General features: G+C 37.4%; 1 protein-coding gene across 1 annotated transcript; it reads right to left on the bottom strand.

Annotated features, from left to right (window-relative positions):
• Positions 1-5,346: 5,346 nt before the first annotated feature.
• Positions 5,347-6,896, bottom strand: LOC123247066 (olfactory receptor 10T2-like). The gene is made up of 2 exons (XM_044675860.1): positions 5,977-6,896; positions 5,347-5,353 (listed from the first exon to the last, which is right to left on the bottom strand). Exons 1-2 carry the CDS (start codon positions 6,894-6,896, stop codon positions 5,347-5,349), a joined length of 927 nt encoding a protein of 308 aa, XP_044531795.1.
• Positions 6,897-16,148: the final 9,252 nt, after the last annotated feature.

Genomic DNA, 16,148 nt, shown 5'->3' with positions numbered 1-16,148 from the left:
TTCAAATTTATTTTTAGTCTTTCTTTTTGGTGCTCTTTGTTGAATGCAATTTTTAATACATTATGATCTGAACAGGATGTGTTTAAAATTTCTTCTTTTCTCCATTTGATTGTGACATTTTTGTTCCTTATTACATGGTCAATTTTTGTGAAAGTGCCATGTATTACTGAAAAGAAGCTAAATTCCTTTCTATTCCCTTTCAGTTTTCTCCAAAGTTTTCTAGAGTTTCTCAAAAATTTTCTAGAGTTTTATGTATCTCCTTAATTTCTTTCTTATTTATTCTTTGGTTGGATTGATCTACTTCTGAGAGGGGAAGTTTGCGGTCCCCAACTAGTAAAGTTTTACTGTCTATTTCCACCTGTAAGCCATATAACTTTTTTTTTTTTTTTTTAGGAATTTGGTGCATATGTGCTTGGTATTGATATTGTTTCATTATATACCTTTTATCAAGATGTAATTTCCTTCCTTATCTTTTTCTATTTGATCAATTTTTACTTTTGCTTTGTCTGAGATCATGATTATTAAACCTGCTTTTTTTACTTTGACTGAAGCAGATTAGATTTTGCCCCAACCCCTGACTTTTTTCTTTGTGTATGTCTCTCTGCTTCAAATATGTTTCTTGTAGGGTTTTGGTTTTTATTCCCCTCTGTTATCCTTTTCCATTTTATGTGTGGGTCCACCCCATTTACATTCATAGTTTTGATTACTAATTATGACATTTCCCACCATCTTATTTTCCCTTTGTTTACCCTTCTCTCTCTCTCTTTTCAGCCTTTCCCTCTTCACAAATGTTTTGCTTCTGACCACCACCTTCCCCAGTTCGCCCTCCTTTTAGTCCATCCCCTCCTCTTCTCTTATTCCTCTTTCCCTTCTATTTCCCAATAGGGAAAGACAGGTTTCAATAGCTGATGAAATATGGGTATTATTCTCACTTTTAGCTAATTCCAATGAGAGTAAATTTCAGACATCTCCTGCCACTCCCTACTACCTGTCATCTTCTTCTTCACTGTATTGACTCTTAAGTAACACTTCATGTGTGTTCCTCTTTACCATACCTTGAGGTTTTTTGGGTTTTTTTTGGAGAGATAACAAACCATTCTATTCCATTTACTCTCTTCCTTCTTTCTGTGTATATTCCTTCTTACTGTCCTAATAATGATAAAGTTCTTAAGTATCTTAACTACTTCAAGTATCTTGAATACTTAATTATTCTTAAGTATTATATATATGTAATCTATCTAGCCATCCCAGATATGAATGTATTCAATTCAACTTTCTTGAAACCCTTAAGTATTCACTTTTTTGTTGACCTTTTTATGCTTCTCTTGAGTGTCAAATTTAGTCACCATAATTTTCTTTGTAGGTCTGTTTTCTTTTATCAGTAATACCTGGAAATCTTTTATTTTTATTAAATATCATTTTTCCCCTTAGAAGATTTTTTTAGGTGATTCTTGGTTGTAGGTTTAGGTTTTGCCTTTCAGAATGTCATATTCCATCTATTTTCTAGGTCAGTTGTTTTTCCAGCGAAGTATTTCAGATTTTCTTTTATATTTTTCATTCATTTGATTTTGTCTTATTGTTTCCTTATGCCTTGTGGAGCCATTAACTTCCATTTGCTCAGTTCTGGGTTTTAGAGACTTATTTTCTTCCTTGAGCTTTTGTGTTTCCTTTTTCATTTGGCCCATTCTAGTCTTTAGAGATTTAATTTTGTCAGTTTTTTTTTGCCTTCATTTTCACTGGGCCCATTCTAGTTTTCAAGTTGTTGAATCTTTCTATCATTCTTTTATTATTTGATTTTTAATTCCTTTTCAAGTTCTTCCAAAAGGTCTTTTGAGGCATGTTATCCTTTCTCACTTTCTTTTGAGGCTTCATATGTTTCCTTTTTGGCATTGTTATTCTCTTCTGAATTTATATTTTGATCTGCTCTACCAGGTTTTTTCTTTGTCTTTTGCTCATTTTTCTAGTTATTATTCCCTCCCTCTCCCCCATTTCCTTGACTATCTATTGAGGTTCTACTTTGCAGGATGGAGGAAGTGCTGTTCCAAGTTTGTACTATAACCTTCTCTGGTGGTTGGGGTAGAACTGGCTGCCTTTGGCTCCCTCCATGTGCACTGCCAGAGGGTGAACTGGCTGGCTTCTTATGGGGAAGTTTGTAGCAGTTTTTTTCCTCTAGCCAGGTTCTACTACCCCTGCTCTTGGTTTCTTTGTTGTCTTCTGTGTTGGGCTGCTCCTTTACTCTGCTTTCCTGTTGCGTTAGGTCCATGATGGTGAACCTATGGCATGTGTGCCAAAAAGGGTATGCAGAGCCCTCTCTGTGGGCACGGGAATCATCACCTTCCAGAATTTCTTACTAGAAAGGCAGAGAGACTGAGGTGGAACTGTTCCCTTCCCCATCTTCATCATGATGAGGACATTTTTCACTTCACCTGCCCCTCTGCCCAATAGCCCAATGGCAGAGCTTCACATGTGGCAGAGTTGGGAGAGGAGTGGAGAGCTCAGGCCATTCCCCTCCCTCTCTCCATGAATGTCTTCACTTCAACTGCCCTTCTACCCAACAGCTCAATGGGAGCACTTTTTCCCCTATCTGGGGAGTGATGGAGCTTAGCAAGAAGTCTCTAAAAGGTTCACCATCACTGCCTTAAGCTGTTTAGAACTGCATAGTGTAGCTCTTGAATCTACTGTTTTATTTCCCAGAGCCTCCCTGCCATTGCCAATTTTGTTGCTTCAGGCCATTTGACACATCCCAGGGTTGTTCTTTGCTTTACCTTTTCATTACTTCAGGCCATGTGGAAGCAGGTAGGGCTGGAATTGAACTGCTCCTTCCCACCCCCTTTGAATGTTTTGCTGCCTCAGGCCACTTGGCAGGAATTATGGCTTCTCTTGGCTGCTTTGTTGCTTCAGTCCACATGGAAGAACTCTGGGCCAGTGTGGACTTTGAAAACTCCCTTCAGTCCCCATGCAGTACTCATTGGAGTACTCTCTCCTCTCACCCCAGTGAGACATGTCCCTCCTGTTTTCCTTTGATTCAAAGTCCTTTATTGTCTTTTTTTTCCTTGGTGTTTGAAGGATTTGGGCTAGCTGAGCATACTTTATTTTGCCATTTCCCAGTATGAACTACCAGAGGCCAAAAATATTTTCTAGTTAGTTAAAATGACCTATGTGGATATATGGAAATGAGAGATGGAATGCTGAATTTAGATAATCTTTGTAGTTCAGTTTGGCTAAAACAAAGAGATTATGAAGAAAAGTAATTTGAAATAAAAGTGGGAAGGTAAATTATAGCCAAATTATACAGGGCTCTAAATACTAGGCTAAGGATTTTTTTCCTTTTTCTTTTTCGTATCTTGGAAGTAGCAAATCACTAAAGGTTTTTTAGTTGGTTAGAGAAACAGAGCTGTGTTTTAGGAATCAAAATTTGGCAGCAGTATGGAGGATAAAGTAGGGAGGAAAGAGGTTTGAAATAGGAATATGGAAGGGCATATATGTATGTGTGAGAGAGAATCCAACAATGAAAGGATCTCCTACCTTTAACACCCAGCTATTGCTATAATGGTGAATAAGAAGGCAGCTATATTGCAACTCTATTAATCAAGTTGGGTATAGGGAAAGTGTGATATTTAGAGTCAGAGGAAACAGAATCAAGCAATTAAAAAAGGTTATTTTATAGTCTATTCCTTTATAGTATACAAAAAGACCTAGAACTCATTGCAGCTTTCAGTTTAGTTACTCTGGGAGTGTGGTGGACAATTCTGGGGCATGTCATCTCTTTCTCTTTTGCTTCACTCTCATTTATTCCTTCCATTTCAGACTTCTTTCTCCACCATTATCCAGCGGACTTCACATACTTGAAGATCACCCCACCCCTGTGTCCCTTTCCTCTCGTTAGTCGGTTCCTATTTTAAAGAGAATGCCCAGGCCAGTTATGTACCTGCCTTCATTCATCTCTGACCTCTTTATCTTCTCTTCCCACTCCCTTATTTTTCTTCTTCCTTTTATGTTTTGTCTTCCTCCACTAGAATGTAAACTCTTTGAGGGACTGTTTGTTTTTCATAGTACTCACTTTTTCATTACTCAGCACAATGCCTACTAGTCCTACTAAGTGATTAATAAATGCTTGTTGATTTGTTGTTGACTTTTTCATAAGACCTTAATTTGATGCTATTAGGATAAGTGGGAAATATGTGAGATGTTGGTTGAGAGAGGAGGCTGCATATCCGTTTACCCAGCAATATCATTACTACGTCTGAATCCCAGAAAGATTTTTTAAAAGTAAAAGGACCTATTTGTACACAAATATTTGTAGCGGCAAATAATTGGAAATTGAGGGGATGACATCAATTGGGGAATGGCTAAACAAATTGTGGTACATGATATTGATGGAATACTATGTATTAAGTGAAGTCAGCAGAACCATTGTACATTGTAACAGCAATATTGTATGATAGTCAACTGTGAATGACTTAGCTGTTCTCAGCAATACAATGACCCAAGACAATTCCAGAAGACATATAAAAAATTTATTCACCTTCAGAGAATGAACTGATAGAGTCTGAATGTAGATCAAAACATGCTTTTTTAAACTTTATATTTCTTTTTTTTTTTGTTTTGGTTTGTGTTTTCTTTCACAACATGACTAATATGGAAATATATTTTGCATGACTACACAGGTATAATCTATATCAAATTGCTTGCCTTCTTAAAGAGGGATGAAGGGATGGAAAGGAGGGAAAGAATTTGGAACTAAAAATTTTAAAAAATGTTAAAAGTGTCTTACATGTAATTGGAAAAAAATATAAAAAATTTAAACAAAATAAAAGACATTGGCCAGGCTAGTAATGTTCAGTTTTGTTTCTTTAACTCTCATTTTCTACCAAGTACATTCTTCTTTTCTTTTCCCAGAAATGAATTGTAGTTTTTAATCTCATATGAAATTCCTAACTAATTATGAAGAAATACTTGAATAATTTTGTATGTGGATATTCAGATATTCATAAATGCTTCCACCAGATAATATAACTTATTCACATTTTAGGAATTAAAATATTATCTATACATATTCTTCTGTTTGAGTCTCTTAGGCAGCCTGAGGGAAAGGGGGTGCAAATTTTGACACTGAGGCACAGAAAAATCAAGTGACTTGTCCATGGTACCATAGCAAGAAAGTGGTTTAGAAAGGATTTCAACTTAGGTCTCCTAACTTCCAGTCTAGTGCTTTTTGGAGATATTTTTTTTTTTTTTTTTTTTTTTTGCTGAAAGGATGCCCTGAAAGTCAATTGGTCATTTGATCTATAACCCTATAAAGAGCCTAGACTTATAGGATCTTAGAGCTGAAAATAACTTTAGAGATCATCTTGTCCAGTCTTTTGTTCTATGCAAAGATATCCTCCTTGGTATCCCTCACTTATTTAGCATCTGGGGAAGCTAGGTGGTGCAATGTATAGAGTGCTGGGTCTGGAGTCAGGAAGACTCATTTTCCTGAGTTCAAATGTGAACTCACTTACTACCTGTGTGACTCTGGACAACCCACTTAATCCTGTTTACCTCAGTTTCCCTACCTGTAAAAGTGACCTAAAGAAGGATACGGCAAAGCACTCCAGTATCTTTTGCCAGGAAAACTCTATATCTTGTCCAAAGCATTGTACCCAATTGAAAAATGACTGAACAAATAAATAGGCACTTTTAGTGATGAAGAAATCATTGTCTCAGAAGGTCACCCATTCCATTTAAAAAAGTATAAATTGTTAGAAAGTTCACCCCAACTTTCACTTTTAGAATGTGAAAACTCAGTAGTGTAAGCCTCTGGAGAATTTCCTGGAAGGCACAACTAGAAGATGCAACAGATCTCCGTGGAGTTCACCTTCAGAGAGGTTTTGAAGAAAATAGGGCAGATGCTCCACAGGAAAAACTGTGTGTCCCATATAGCCTGATGCTTCACTGATTCCCCCAACCATTCATATGCTTTTGGGAAGAGAGTATCTGCTTAGGACCCTCCTTAGGGCTGTCTTTACTTCTTTGTTCCTCAGAGTATAGACAAGGGGGTTGAGCATTGGGGTTATCACAGTGTAGGTCACTGCCACCAATCGGTCCTTGTCTGAAGAATAGAGGGATGTAGGACGAAGGTAGATGAAAGAAGCACAGCCATAATGGACAATGACCACAGTGAGGTGGGAGATGCAAGTGGCAAAAGCCTTTCGTTGCCCCTCAGCTGAGGAGATCTTGAGGATAGTGGAGACAATGAAAACATAAGAGATGAATATCAGCACAAAGGGGACCAACAGCACCAAAATACTGAGGAAGAAGATGATCATCTCTTTCATATTTGTGTCAGTACAGCCCAGCTTGATGACAGGAGAGATGTCACAGAAGAAGTGGTTGACCCGGTTTGATGCGCAGAAGGGCAGGCTGAACACGAGGATGTTGACAATCACAGAGATTGTGAAGCCACAGAGGGCAGAGGCCAGCACCAGCTGGAGGCAAGTTGCTCGGCTGACGATGAGCATATAATTGAGAGGGTTGCAGATGGCAACATACCGGTCATAACCCATTACAGCGATCAGAAAGCAATTGGTGCAAGCCAAGCCTACAAAAAAGTAGAGCTGGGCTGCACAACCAGAGAAAGAAATGCTCTTGTCAGTAGAGAGCAGGTTCGTTAGCATCTTGGGGATGATGACCAAAGTATAGCAAGTCTCAGAGCATGAAAGGACGAAAAGAAAAAAGTACATGGGGGTATGGAGGGTTCGGTCCAGGCGAATGACAGTCATGATAGTGACATTGGCCATTAAGGTGGTTAAGTAGACCAGCAGGAAGATAAAAAAAAGCAAAATCTGTAGGTCTCCCAGGCTTGAGAAGCCTACCAGGATGAATTCAGTAATCCCACTCTGGTTCTGTCTCTTCATTGGTTCCCCACAGAGAAGTTGGGACAACCTCTAAATAGATAAAACTCTCATAAGTCAGTTGAAAATTTTACTTGAAAATTAAATTATATAATATATATGCATATATATATAAATTAAGTTAAAATAAAATTGAAAATTAAAACCAAGTGACTAAGCACTGTTGTCCAATGAGCAGCTGCCCAGGGCCAGAATTCCAGCAATCAGGCCAGACCTCTCCTGGCCCACCAGTACTGCCTGCACTGCCATTGCCGCCAGCTTTTGGACCTGGGGTCCTTGCAGCCTCCATCTGGCAGTGTGTGCCTCCTTGAATGCTAAATATATAGCATATGTATTTACATACATATATACATAGATATATAATTTAACATACTATTTATAATTTATATTATTCATTATTTATTTTCATAATATATTATTTGTTATGAATATTATTTATAATATATTATATGTTACATATACTATATGTTATAATTTTATATATTCTTACAATAAACAGTGGAATCTAGTTCATTTTCACTTTTCAGTTATTTGTGAAACTGTAATGATGTGATCTGCTGTATAAAATTGTTTGCAAAAGTCCTCCTGTTCCCTTCTCATACTTTCATCAAGAAAGCCCGGAATATACATATACATCATTTCCATAAAAACTTGATAAAGCTGAAAAAAGTAGGCACATAAGTTGGTAGTTATTGATATTTTCTTGGTCTCCTTTTTTGGATACAAATATCTTCCATAATTCTTCCATTCTTTTGGCATCCCCTCTAGAAAGAAATAATAGTAGCAAGAATGATCCAAAACTATGACTAATCCAAAACAAATTTCTTTTTTTCTCTTGAACATTTTTTAAACTGTAAATATGTGAGATTACTTTGAATATAGGCCACCCTGAAACTTAGATCTCTTTGAAACAGAAAATAAGCATATATGATAAAATAATACCAAGTACAGGTTGCCCTCAGAGTTTATGACTGTAATTGGTGAGTTGTGGGGAGTGCACCCTATTGTTAGATAAATATAAGATCATAGTCAATTCAAATGAAAAAATTTATATATACAGGAGATGGAAAGAAGAGTGGTTAGTGGGGGAAGAATATAAAGAATTACCTGACTTCTAAGAAGCTCAGAATGAGACGAGTCTGCAATTAAATCTAAGACCAACAAAAATGTCTTTTAAAGCCATGTAAGGGGCAAGAAAAGGATCAAAGAAACAAGGGAAGGGATTGATGAGTGGATTGAACAAATGTTAATGGATGTGAGAAAGAAGGCCAAACTGCTCAATTTTTACTTTGCTTCTGGGTTTTCTGCCATGGAAATAATCTTTGAAAAAAATTGGTAAAAGGGAATTGAAACTCAAGGTAAGTGAAAAGATAATAAGAGAAGACCTAGTCATTGTCAATTGTCTCAAGTCATCAAGCCTTTAGCTAGTTTCCAGGATATAGAAGGAAAAAATTCAAGATATGACTATCAATGACCTTGATAAAATTATGGAAATGAGAATGGCACTGCAGGATCAGAGCTGAACAAATTGAAAAGGGGGAAAATGTTGTTTCTTCAAACCATAAGCTTGGGACTTTATTTCACTTCATAACAAATAGAATTCATCATTACAGTAGAATTCATCATTATGGGAATAATTTGTAGACATTTAGAAAGGGAAGTGGTAGCTACTATAAAACAGCACAGGATTATCAAGAACAAATTTTACCATCTTAATCTAATTTCCATTTTTGACAAGGTTATTTTATTAGTAAAGCAGAGGAATAACATAGACTTAGGTAAGTTGGATTTTAGAAAGGTGTTTGACTAAGTATTTCATGATATAATTATGGAAAAGATTGAAAAGATATGGTCTCGATGTCAGTCCATAATTAGGCAGAGATGGATTGGGCTGAAAGAGTGGCAATTAACAGACCGACATCTGGCCGTATTGCTTCTGTTGAGCCTTTTTATCAGTAACTTGAATGGAGGCAGAGAGAGCCATGTCAATGAAATATATAGATGATAGAAGCTAAAAGAAATAGGCATAGTGAAATACTTTGGAGGATAGAAATGAGAGCTTGAAAACCACAGTTAAGTGCTGAATTTCATGATAAAATTTAATAATTTTAAAATATATTTCCTTTTTCTCTGTCTCTTTCTCTGTCTCTCTCTCTGTCTCTGTGTCTCTGTCTCTGTGTCTCTGTCTGTATCTCTCTCTCTCTGTCTCTCTCTCTCTGTCTCTCTCTCTCTCTCTCTCTCTCTCTCTCTCTCTCTCTCTCTCTGTCTCTCTCAAAAAAAACAAAACCCTAAGATACAGAGGCCATAGCTAGATAAAAGTCCATAGGAAACATAGCTTAGTGGCTCAGCAGATAGAGAGTCAAGTCTTGAATTGGGAGAAACTAGGTTCAAATCTGTCCTCAGATACTTCATAGTTGTGTGAACCTGAGCAAGTCACTTAACTCCCATTGCCTCTCCCTTACTGTTCTGCCTTTTAACCAATATTTAATGTCAGTTGTAAGACAGAAGATAAGGGTTTTAAAAAAGTCCATGTGAAAGTAAGTTTGGAGTTTTGGTGGTTGATAAGTTAAAAATGACTTGACAATGTGATATGACACTTCAAGAAAGCTTCCTGAACAGAAATCTCTGGCTTCAGTAAGAGAAATGCTCTGTATAGAATAAGGACCAACAGAGTCCCTTATACTTTTGCCCAGGTCAGACAGCATCTGGAGCACTGTTTTCAGTTCTGGGCACTACATTAAAAGAAGGTCTTTGGCAAACATTAGAAGTGTCAATAAGTCTAAAGGAAGCTTGGCTTAAGATCCAAATAGGCTGCATTATTCCAAGAGTATTCATAGAAGAAATTGGCAGGAGGACAATTCATAGACATAAAACAGAACATGTTTGTTGTTTCTTATATAATCCATTTTATGATCAATGACTGAGGAATCATTGCATTTATACACTAACATCTTAGTCCTGAAAATTCTAGGTGAAAAAAGCAAAAATGGTACTGAGGTATATGGAATTGAAAGTCCTCTGTGAAATGTAGAAATGAATGATATTTAGGAATATGAAGTTGGGAAGGATGGCTGAAAACAAATACACATTGAGCAAATACAGGTTAGATTTGACATAATATTTAAAGCATGGAAGGATTGTTTTTCTAAATAGCTCATGGAGGGGATGCCAAAAGAATGGAGGGATTATGGAAGATATTTGTATCCAAAAAAGGAGACCAAGAAAATATTAATAACTACCAACTTATATGCCTACTTTTTCAGCTTTATCAAGTTTTTATGGAAATGATGTATATATATATATTCAAGGCATTCTTGATGAAAATATGAGAAGAGAACACGAGAGTTTTTGCAAAAAACTTTATACAGCAGATCACATCATTACAGTTTCACAAATAACTGAAAAGTGAAAATGAATCAGATTCCATTATTTATTGTAAGAACAGAAAATTATAATATATATAGTATATGTAACATATAATATAATAAATAATATTAACAAATTCTATATAACAAAAATAAAACAATATTATAAATTATAAATGATATCAAATTATATAAATTTAGATCTATCTATCTTTCATTAGCATTTGAGGAGGCATCCACTGCCAAATGGACCCCGGTTCCAGAAGCAGGCAGCAATGGCAGTGCAGGTGGTACCGGCAGGCCAGGAGGGGGTCTGGCCCTACTGTGGGAATTCTGGCCCTGGGCAGGTGCTCACAGGGCTGCACTGCTCAGTCTCTTGGCAATGACTGTAGCTCCCAGGGGGTGTTGCCCAGAAGAGTCAAAGGGGATACAAGGATATTCTTCCTTTGGATTGACATTTTTTGAGAAGTAGATTGTCTAGATACTTTCCTTGGTGTTTATGCTCCAGTCTATGGTTCTATCACCATTTCACACTACTTTTGGACCTGGAGGAAGCAGCAGTAGCTAGGAGAAGAGGGAAAACAGGACTAAGATTGTAGGGCTCTGTTTGGACTGTATACTTTGCCAAATGTTGATTATTGACAGGTGAAGCATCAGAGAACTCATCTGTTGCCTCAGTTGGGTGTTTGAAGGACTACCTCTCATTTCCTTAGCTTTATTTAGGTGTAGGATCCTTCTGACTTGTTAATACAGGAAGACATGCTTTGGGCACCCGTAGTGCTGGGCATCTCCCCTCCTCCCTGTTTTAGCTCTACTCTAAGCTTCCTACTGTATTATATTTACTTCAAAGGGCATCAGAGCTGTCTAGCTATGACAGAGAGAGAGAGAGAATGACTGGATTCTGTGGAAAACAGAGTCTGTTTAAAGGGCCTTTGCTTCATGAGTAAAATAATACATACACTCAGAATAATATATACACTCAAACAAGTTTTTAGGCTGTTGATCTACCTAGGCATTAAACTCACTACCCAAATTCCCTCAACTTGGAGCTGACACAGGGCTGTGGATGAGTGTTTTTAGTCTACAGATGCAATATTGTCCTTCTGTCATTTAAGTGTTTCTACTTCCCAGTGACAATCCTTTCCTTGACTCCACCATGAATAAAGGACCTCCAGGTTGTGGCCCAACTTTTATGCTCTAATCTTGAGTTGAAAAAAATACATGCCCAGAAGTCACTCAAAGAGCAATTTTTATGTATAATTGTACACAAATGATTTTTTTGTGCAATAAAGTTTGTTCTGGTTAAAAAAATGCATTGATTTTTTTAGGAGAGCAAAATAAAGCTTTAAAGCTCTCCTAAAAGAAGGAACCTCCCATTTATATATCAAGATCATACAACATTCCTTAACAAATACAACCACAGAGATAACTCTGGTCAATTTCTTAACATTAAACAAAGTATTAAAAATATATTCTCACCAGAGGTATTCTCCACAGACCTGAAAAATGCCTTGTTTAGGTCTAAATGTCAGAGGGGTCCCCCATGGATGATGAGGTCCTCCAGATTTGTTATTTGCATTGTTAAGAGAAAATGAAGCCTATAGATACAATGCAGTTTGCTTAGTGTGAGAATTGGAAGGATCAATCATATTTTAACTTGAGAGCACAGACTCTATCTTGTGCTGCCTCATGCACTCTTGATTTTCTGTTTTCATCTATGGAAATAAGATTATATAAACCACCTATTGTTGATATCTACAGGTCATTATAATTAATTAGCATCTTTTCATTTTACGAATGGAGAATCCTGAAACTTATCCTTTTTCCTCCGAACCTATAAAAGCCCTAAAACTTTCTTCCAATTAGAAATTAGTTTGTCTATTTTTTTATCCTGAGTTGTATTCCTAGTTAATTGCTTTTGTCATAATTAGTTGATTTTGGGGCATATTTGATTAATTTTTGCATATAATAATTTGTACTTGGGGTCTTTGGAATGGGAAGTCCATTGACCATTGCCCTTTTAATTGTCTAGCCAATAAATCACTTGTAACCAACTTGCTCTTCAGTTATTATTAATTTCCAATACAGCATACGATATTATGCTGAATGTGTCAGACTGCAGAACATGACAATGAAATCCAGGACTATTCAAAAGAAATTGACCTATAAATCAGGGAAAAGTTAGATGGATGAAAATGCCTTATATTTAGATTTTAACATGCAGTAGGATGACCAGTCCATTGAATAGCATAGAATTGCATTTGGGATAGGCACTTAAGATCATGATGATTATTGTAACATGACATTTTATATGGTGAGATGTATTACAAAGTATTTTACATGTAGTATTTTTTGATCCTCAGAGCAACTCAGTGAAGTAGGCACTGCATATTTTATTCTCTATATTACAAATAAGGAAACTGAGACCGAGTTAAATGATTTGCACATTGTCATACAGCTAGTAAATGTCAAAGGCAAGATTTAGACCCAGGTGTTTCCAAGTCCAAGTTTAACACTTTAAGTCTAGATGAACAATGAGATTGGCATAAAGTTGAAATGGAAGAGAGCAGGATGGAGTGCATTTGGGATGGTGCACAAGGCTCTTAATCCCAAGCTGCTCCCCAGTACAAAGGCCCCCTTTTTCATCAAAAATGTTTTCCTAGGGTGTTCTACAGTGATAAATCTTAGAATACTATAGAATTCATGTTGTGGGTAACCCAAAAGGCAAAGGAAAGATGCAAGAAGATCTCCAGTAGGCTGATGTATATGTCTAGTGATGACCCATGCTCAAAAAGAGATGGAAAAGATATCACTGAGGAAAGGCATGATGGAAAGGGAGGTGGGCTGGTTACAAATGGAAAGATAAGACAGCCCAGTTGCCTCTTTGGCAATTTTAAAGCATAAAAAGAACTAGAGGAAATCTTCCAGCATATTGGGTAGATCCTCTGTCTAATCATTTATGGAAGAATATTTATGGAAGAACAGGATGAAAAGACAAGAATAGACTCCTCACTAATTCCACAAGGGAACTCAAAACCATGCCATATGTCAGTAAGCCAAAGGAACTAGGAATGTTAACACAGAGAAGAAAAGACTCAGAGCAAATATAAGAAATGCATTCAAATGGCTATTTGAAGGTAGATGAATTAGAATTATGCTTTGTTGAGGGCAGCTAGTGGCTCAGTGGATTGATTGAGAGCCAGACCTAGAGATGGGTTCAAATCTGGCCCAGACTTGTTCTAGCTGTGTGATTCTGGACAAGCCACTTAGCCTCAACTGCCTAGCCCTTAGGACTCTTCTACCTAGAACTGATACCTAGAATCAATTCTAAGACAGGAGGTAAGGGTTAAAAAAGAAAGAAATTGAGGCAAGCAGAGGTTAAGTGAGGTTTAAATTGCTCAGGGTTATATAGCTCGTAAACATCTGAGACTGGATTTAAATTCAGGACTTCCTGACTCCAGAACTAGTACTTTACCCACTGCAGCAGTCTAGAGACTTACTGCAGAGGGGGTTCCTGCTGAGATATGGGTTAAATTGAAGGGCTTTTGGGGTCCCTTTTATTCAAAAGAAGGCAATAGAATATTACTTCTGAAATAGTACTTTGAGATCATCAGCCTGCTCCCACCTCGTATACTTCCTAATTAGGTTAGCCTGGGCAGGTCACTTACCCTCTACCTGCCTCAGTCTCCTCTTCCTGTGTTAAATAAGGGGGTGAGACTCAGTGGCCTTTAAGGACCCTTATAACTCTAATTCTAGGACCCTTTGATCAATTCAATTCCATTCAAAGTATTTCAGTTCAAATTATAGGCATTTTGGAAGCCCTTTGGATGCCTAGCACAGAATCAAGCAATTTTTGTTCCATTGATTTTTCTCTAAATCTTTTGTTCTCATTAAATAATATTAAGAACCAAATCAAAGCTGAAGGCACTGCCAAAATCAGATCACTTGCCTGGCATCCCACCCCATACCAGCACTCTTCACCATTTCAGACCATCTCTGCACTGCCCTCAGCCTTGTGTATCAAGGGAAGCCTGCTGTTTTGTTTGCAGATCGACAAATGAAATGTCAATGTGGTGCCGATGTGCTCCACATGTGCCTTTCAACACAGGAGGAGGTTTTAGATTTATAGACTCATATGGACTCGGAGCTGGAAGGGACCTTAGAGATTATCTAGCCCAAGTGCTCATTGAATTTAATACTTTTTCTGGCAGGTGGTCATCAAACCTTTACTTGAACACACTCCAGGACATCACAGGCATTTTATACATGCGTGGTGATTGATCCAAGCAGTGGGGAACTCCTAATTTTGTTAGCAAATATAAAACTACAATCACCTTTCCTTCTGCTCCCTCAGGTGTTCTCTTCTTACAGAATCTCACATTCAAAGGAAACTTCAGAAGTCACCCTCTCTGAGCTAGGCTAAACAGAGGCAACCTATCCAAAGAGGTCCTCCAGCACTTAAAGATAGGCAGAGAGACAGACACAGACAGACAGACAGATAGAGACAGAGTGATTGAAGAAAGAAGAAAAAACTAGAGAGAGGGGAGGGAGGGAGACAGAGAAAGAGAGAGAGACAGAGACAGAGAGACAGAGACAGACAGAAACAGACAGAGACAGACAGACAAAGAGAGAGAAAGAGAGAGAAAGAGACAGAGACAGAGAGACAGACAGAGAGAGGCACAGTCAGAGACACAGTCAAACAGACAGAGACAGAAACAGACAGACAGATTTTCATTATTGTTCTCTATGCGTCCCTATGCCTCATATGTGTATTATACCTATTGCTCACTCTTAGAACACCTAGATTCCTTCAAGGCCCACTTCAAGGGTCACCTCCTAATAAGGCCTTCTTTTTGCTTCCAGTTAATAGCACCCTCCTGTTCATCCCTAAATTACTTTGCAATATACTCACACACTCATATTTGACTAATCTCTGTATACAGTATTTCTTTCTGAGGAATGTACACTTCTCAAAGAACAGGGATTATTTTGGATTTATCTTTTTCTTGCCACTTTATAGCATAGAGATCAAAACATAGCAGGTGCTTATAAATAATGGCTCAATAAGTAAATATGACAGGACGTTCAGTCTCCTTATCCACTTGACTGTCTTCTCTGCACTTCTCTAATTAGTTTATCTCCTTAAATGTAAAGCTTAGAACTCAACACGGTTCTTCAGATGATGTCTGGCTGGGGCAGAGGACATTGGGTCTCTGAACTTCCCTATTCTGGATGCTATTGATGGAGCCCAAGATTCCATTAATATTTTGACTCCTTTCTTCCCTAAAGGCTTTTCATCTTTAACAAGTACTTTCCTATTTAATAGAATGCAGTTTTGTTTGTTTTCTATCAATACATGTATCTCTCTTCTTATTTGATACTGAGCTTAAAATTCATTCCCTGAAAGCCTTTATTGATTGTCCTCACCTGACTCAGCTCACCATTTCACTCTGCATCCATCCTGGTTTATATGTTACCTTCATTAGTACTTAGAACTACAGAATGGTAGAAGTGGAAGGACCATATTAAGTGATTCCAGCTTCCTCATTTTAACATATGAAGAAACTGGAAGGGAATGACTTGCCCAAGGTCATACTTAGAGGTGGTGGCCCAACCAGGTCTAAAAGTCAAGTTTCCATTGAATGTTTGATCAGTGTTCCTATTGTCACACTACTTCCCCAGTAGTATATAAAAGCTGAGTCCTAGAAGCTTCTTTCAGCCCAAACATTTCAGACCAGTCATTATTAAAGAAAACAGAAAGTATATTTCCCCTTATGAATAGCTGTAGAAAAAAATCTACATGGAAGTAAAACCAAATTAAAACTGAATGAGTCAGTGTGACCATCTTCATTGATCCAATTACAAAGGTAACAATCCCTTGCATTTTTAT

This window comes from Gracilinanus agilis, chromosome 4 (genome assembly GCF_016433145.1).
Source record: "Gracilinanus agilis isolate LMUSP501 chromosome 4, AgileGrace, whole genome shotgun sequence".
NCBI lineage: Eukaryota > Metazoa > Chordata > Mammalia > Didelphimorphia > Didelphidae > Gracilinanus > Gracilinanus agilis.
Note: the sequence above shows the minus strand (reverse complement) of the source record. Positions and strands in the feature narration are given on the sequence as shown.

Coding starts and splice junctions, on each gene's coding strand:
- LOC123247066 (XM_044675860.1), bottom strand. CDS start 6,896: ATGAAGAGACAGAACCAGAGTGGGATTACTGAATTCATCCTGGTAGGC.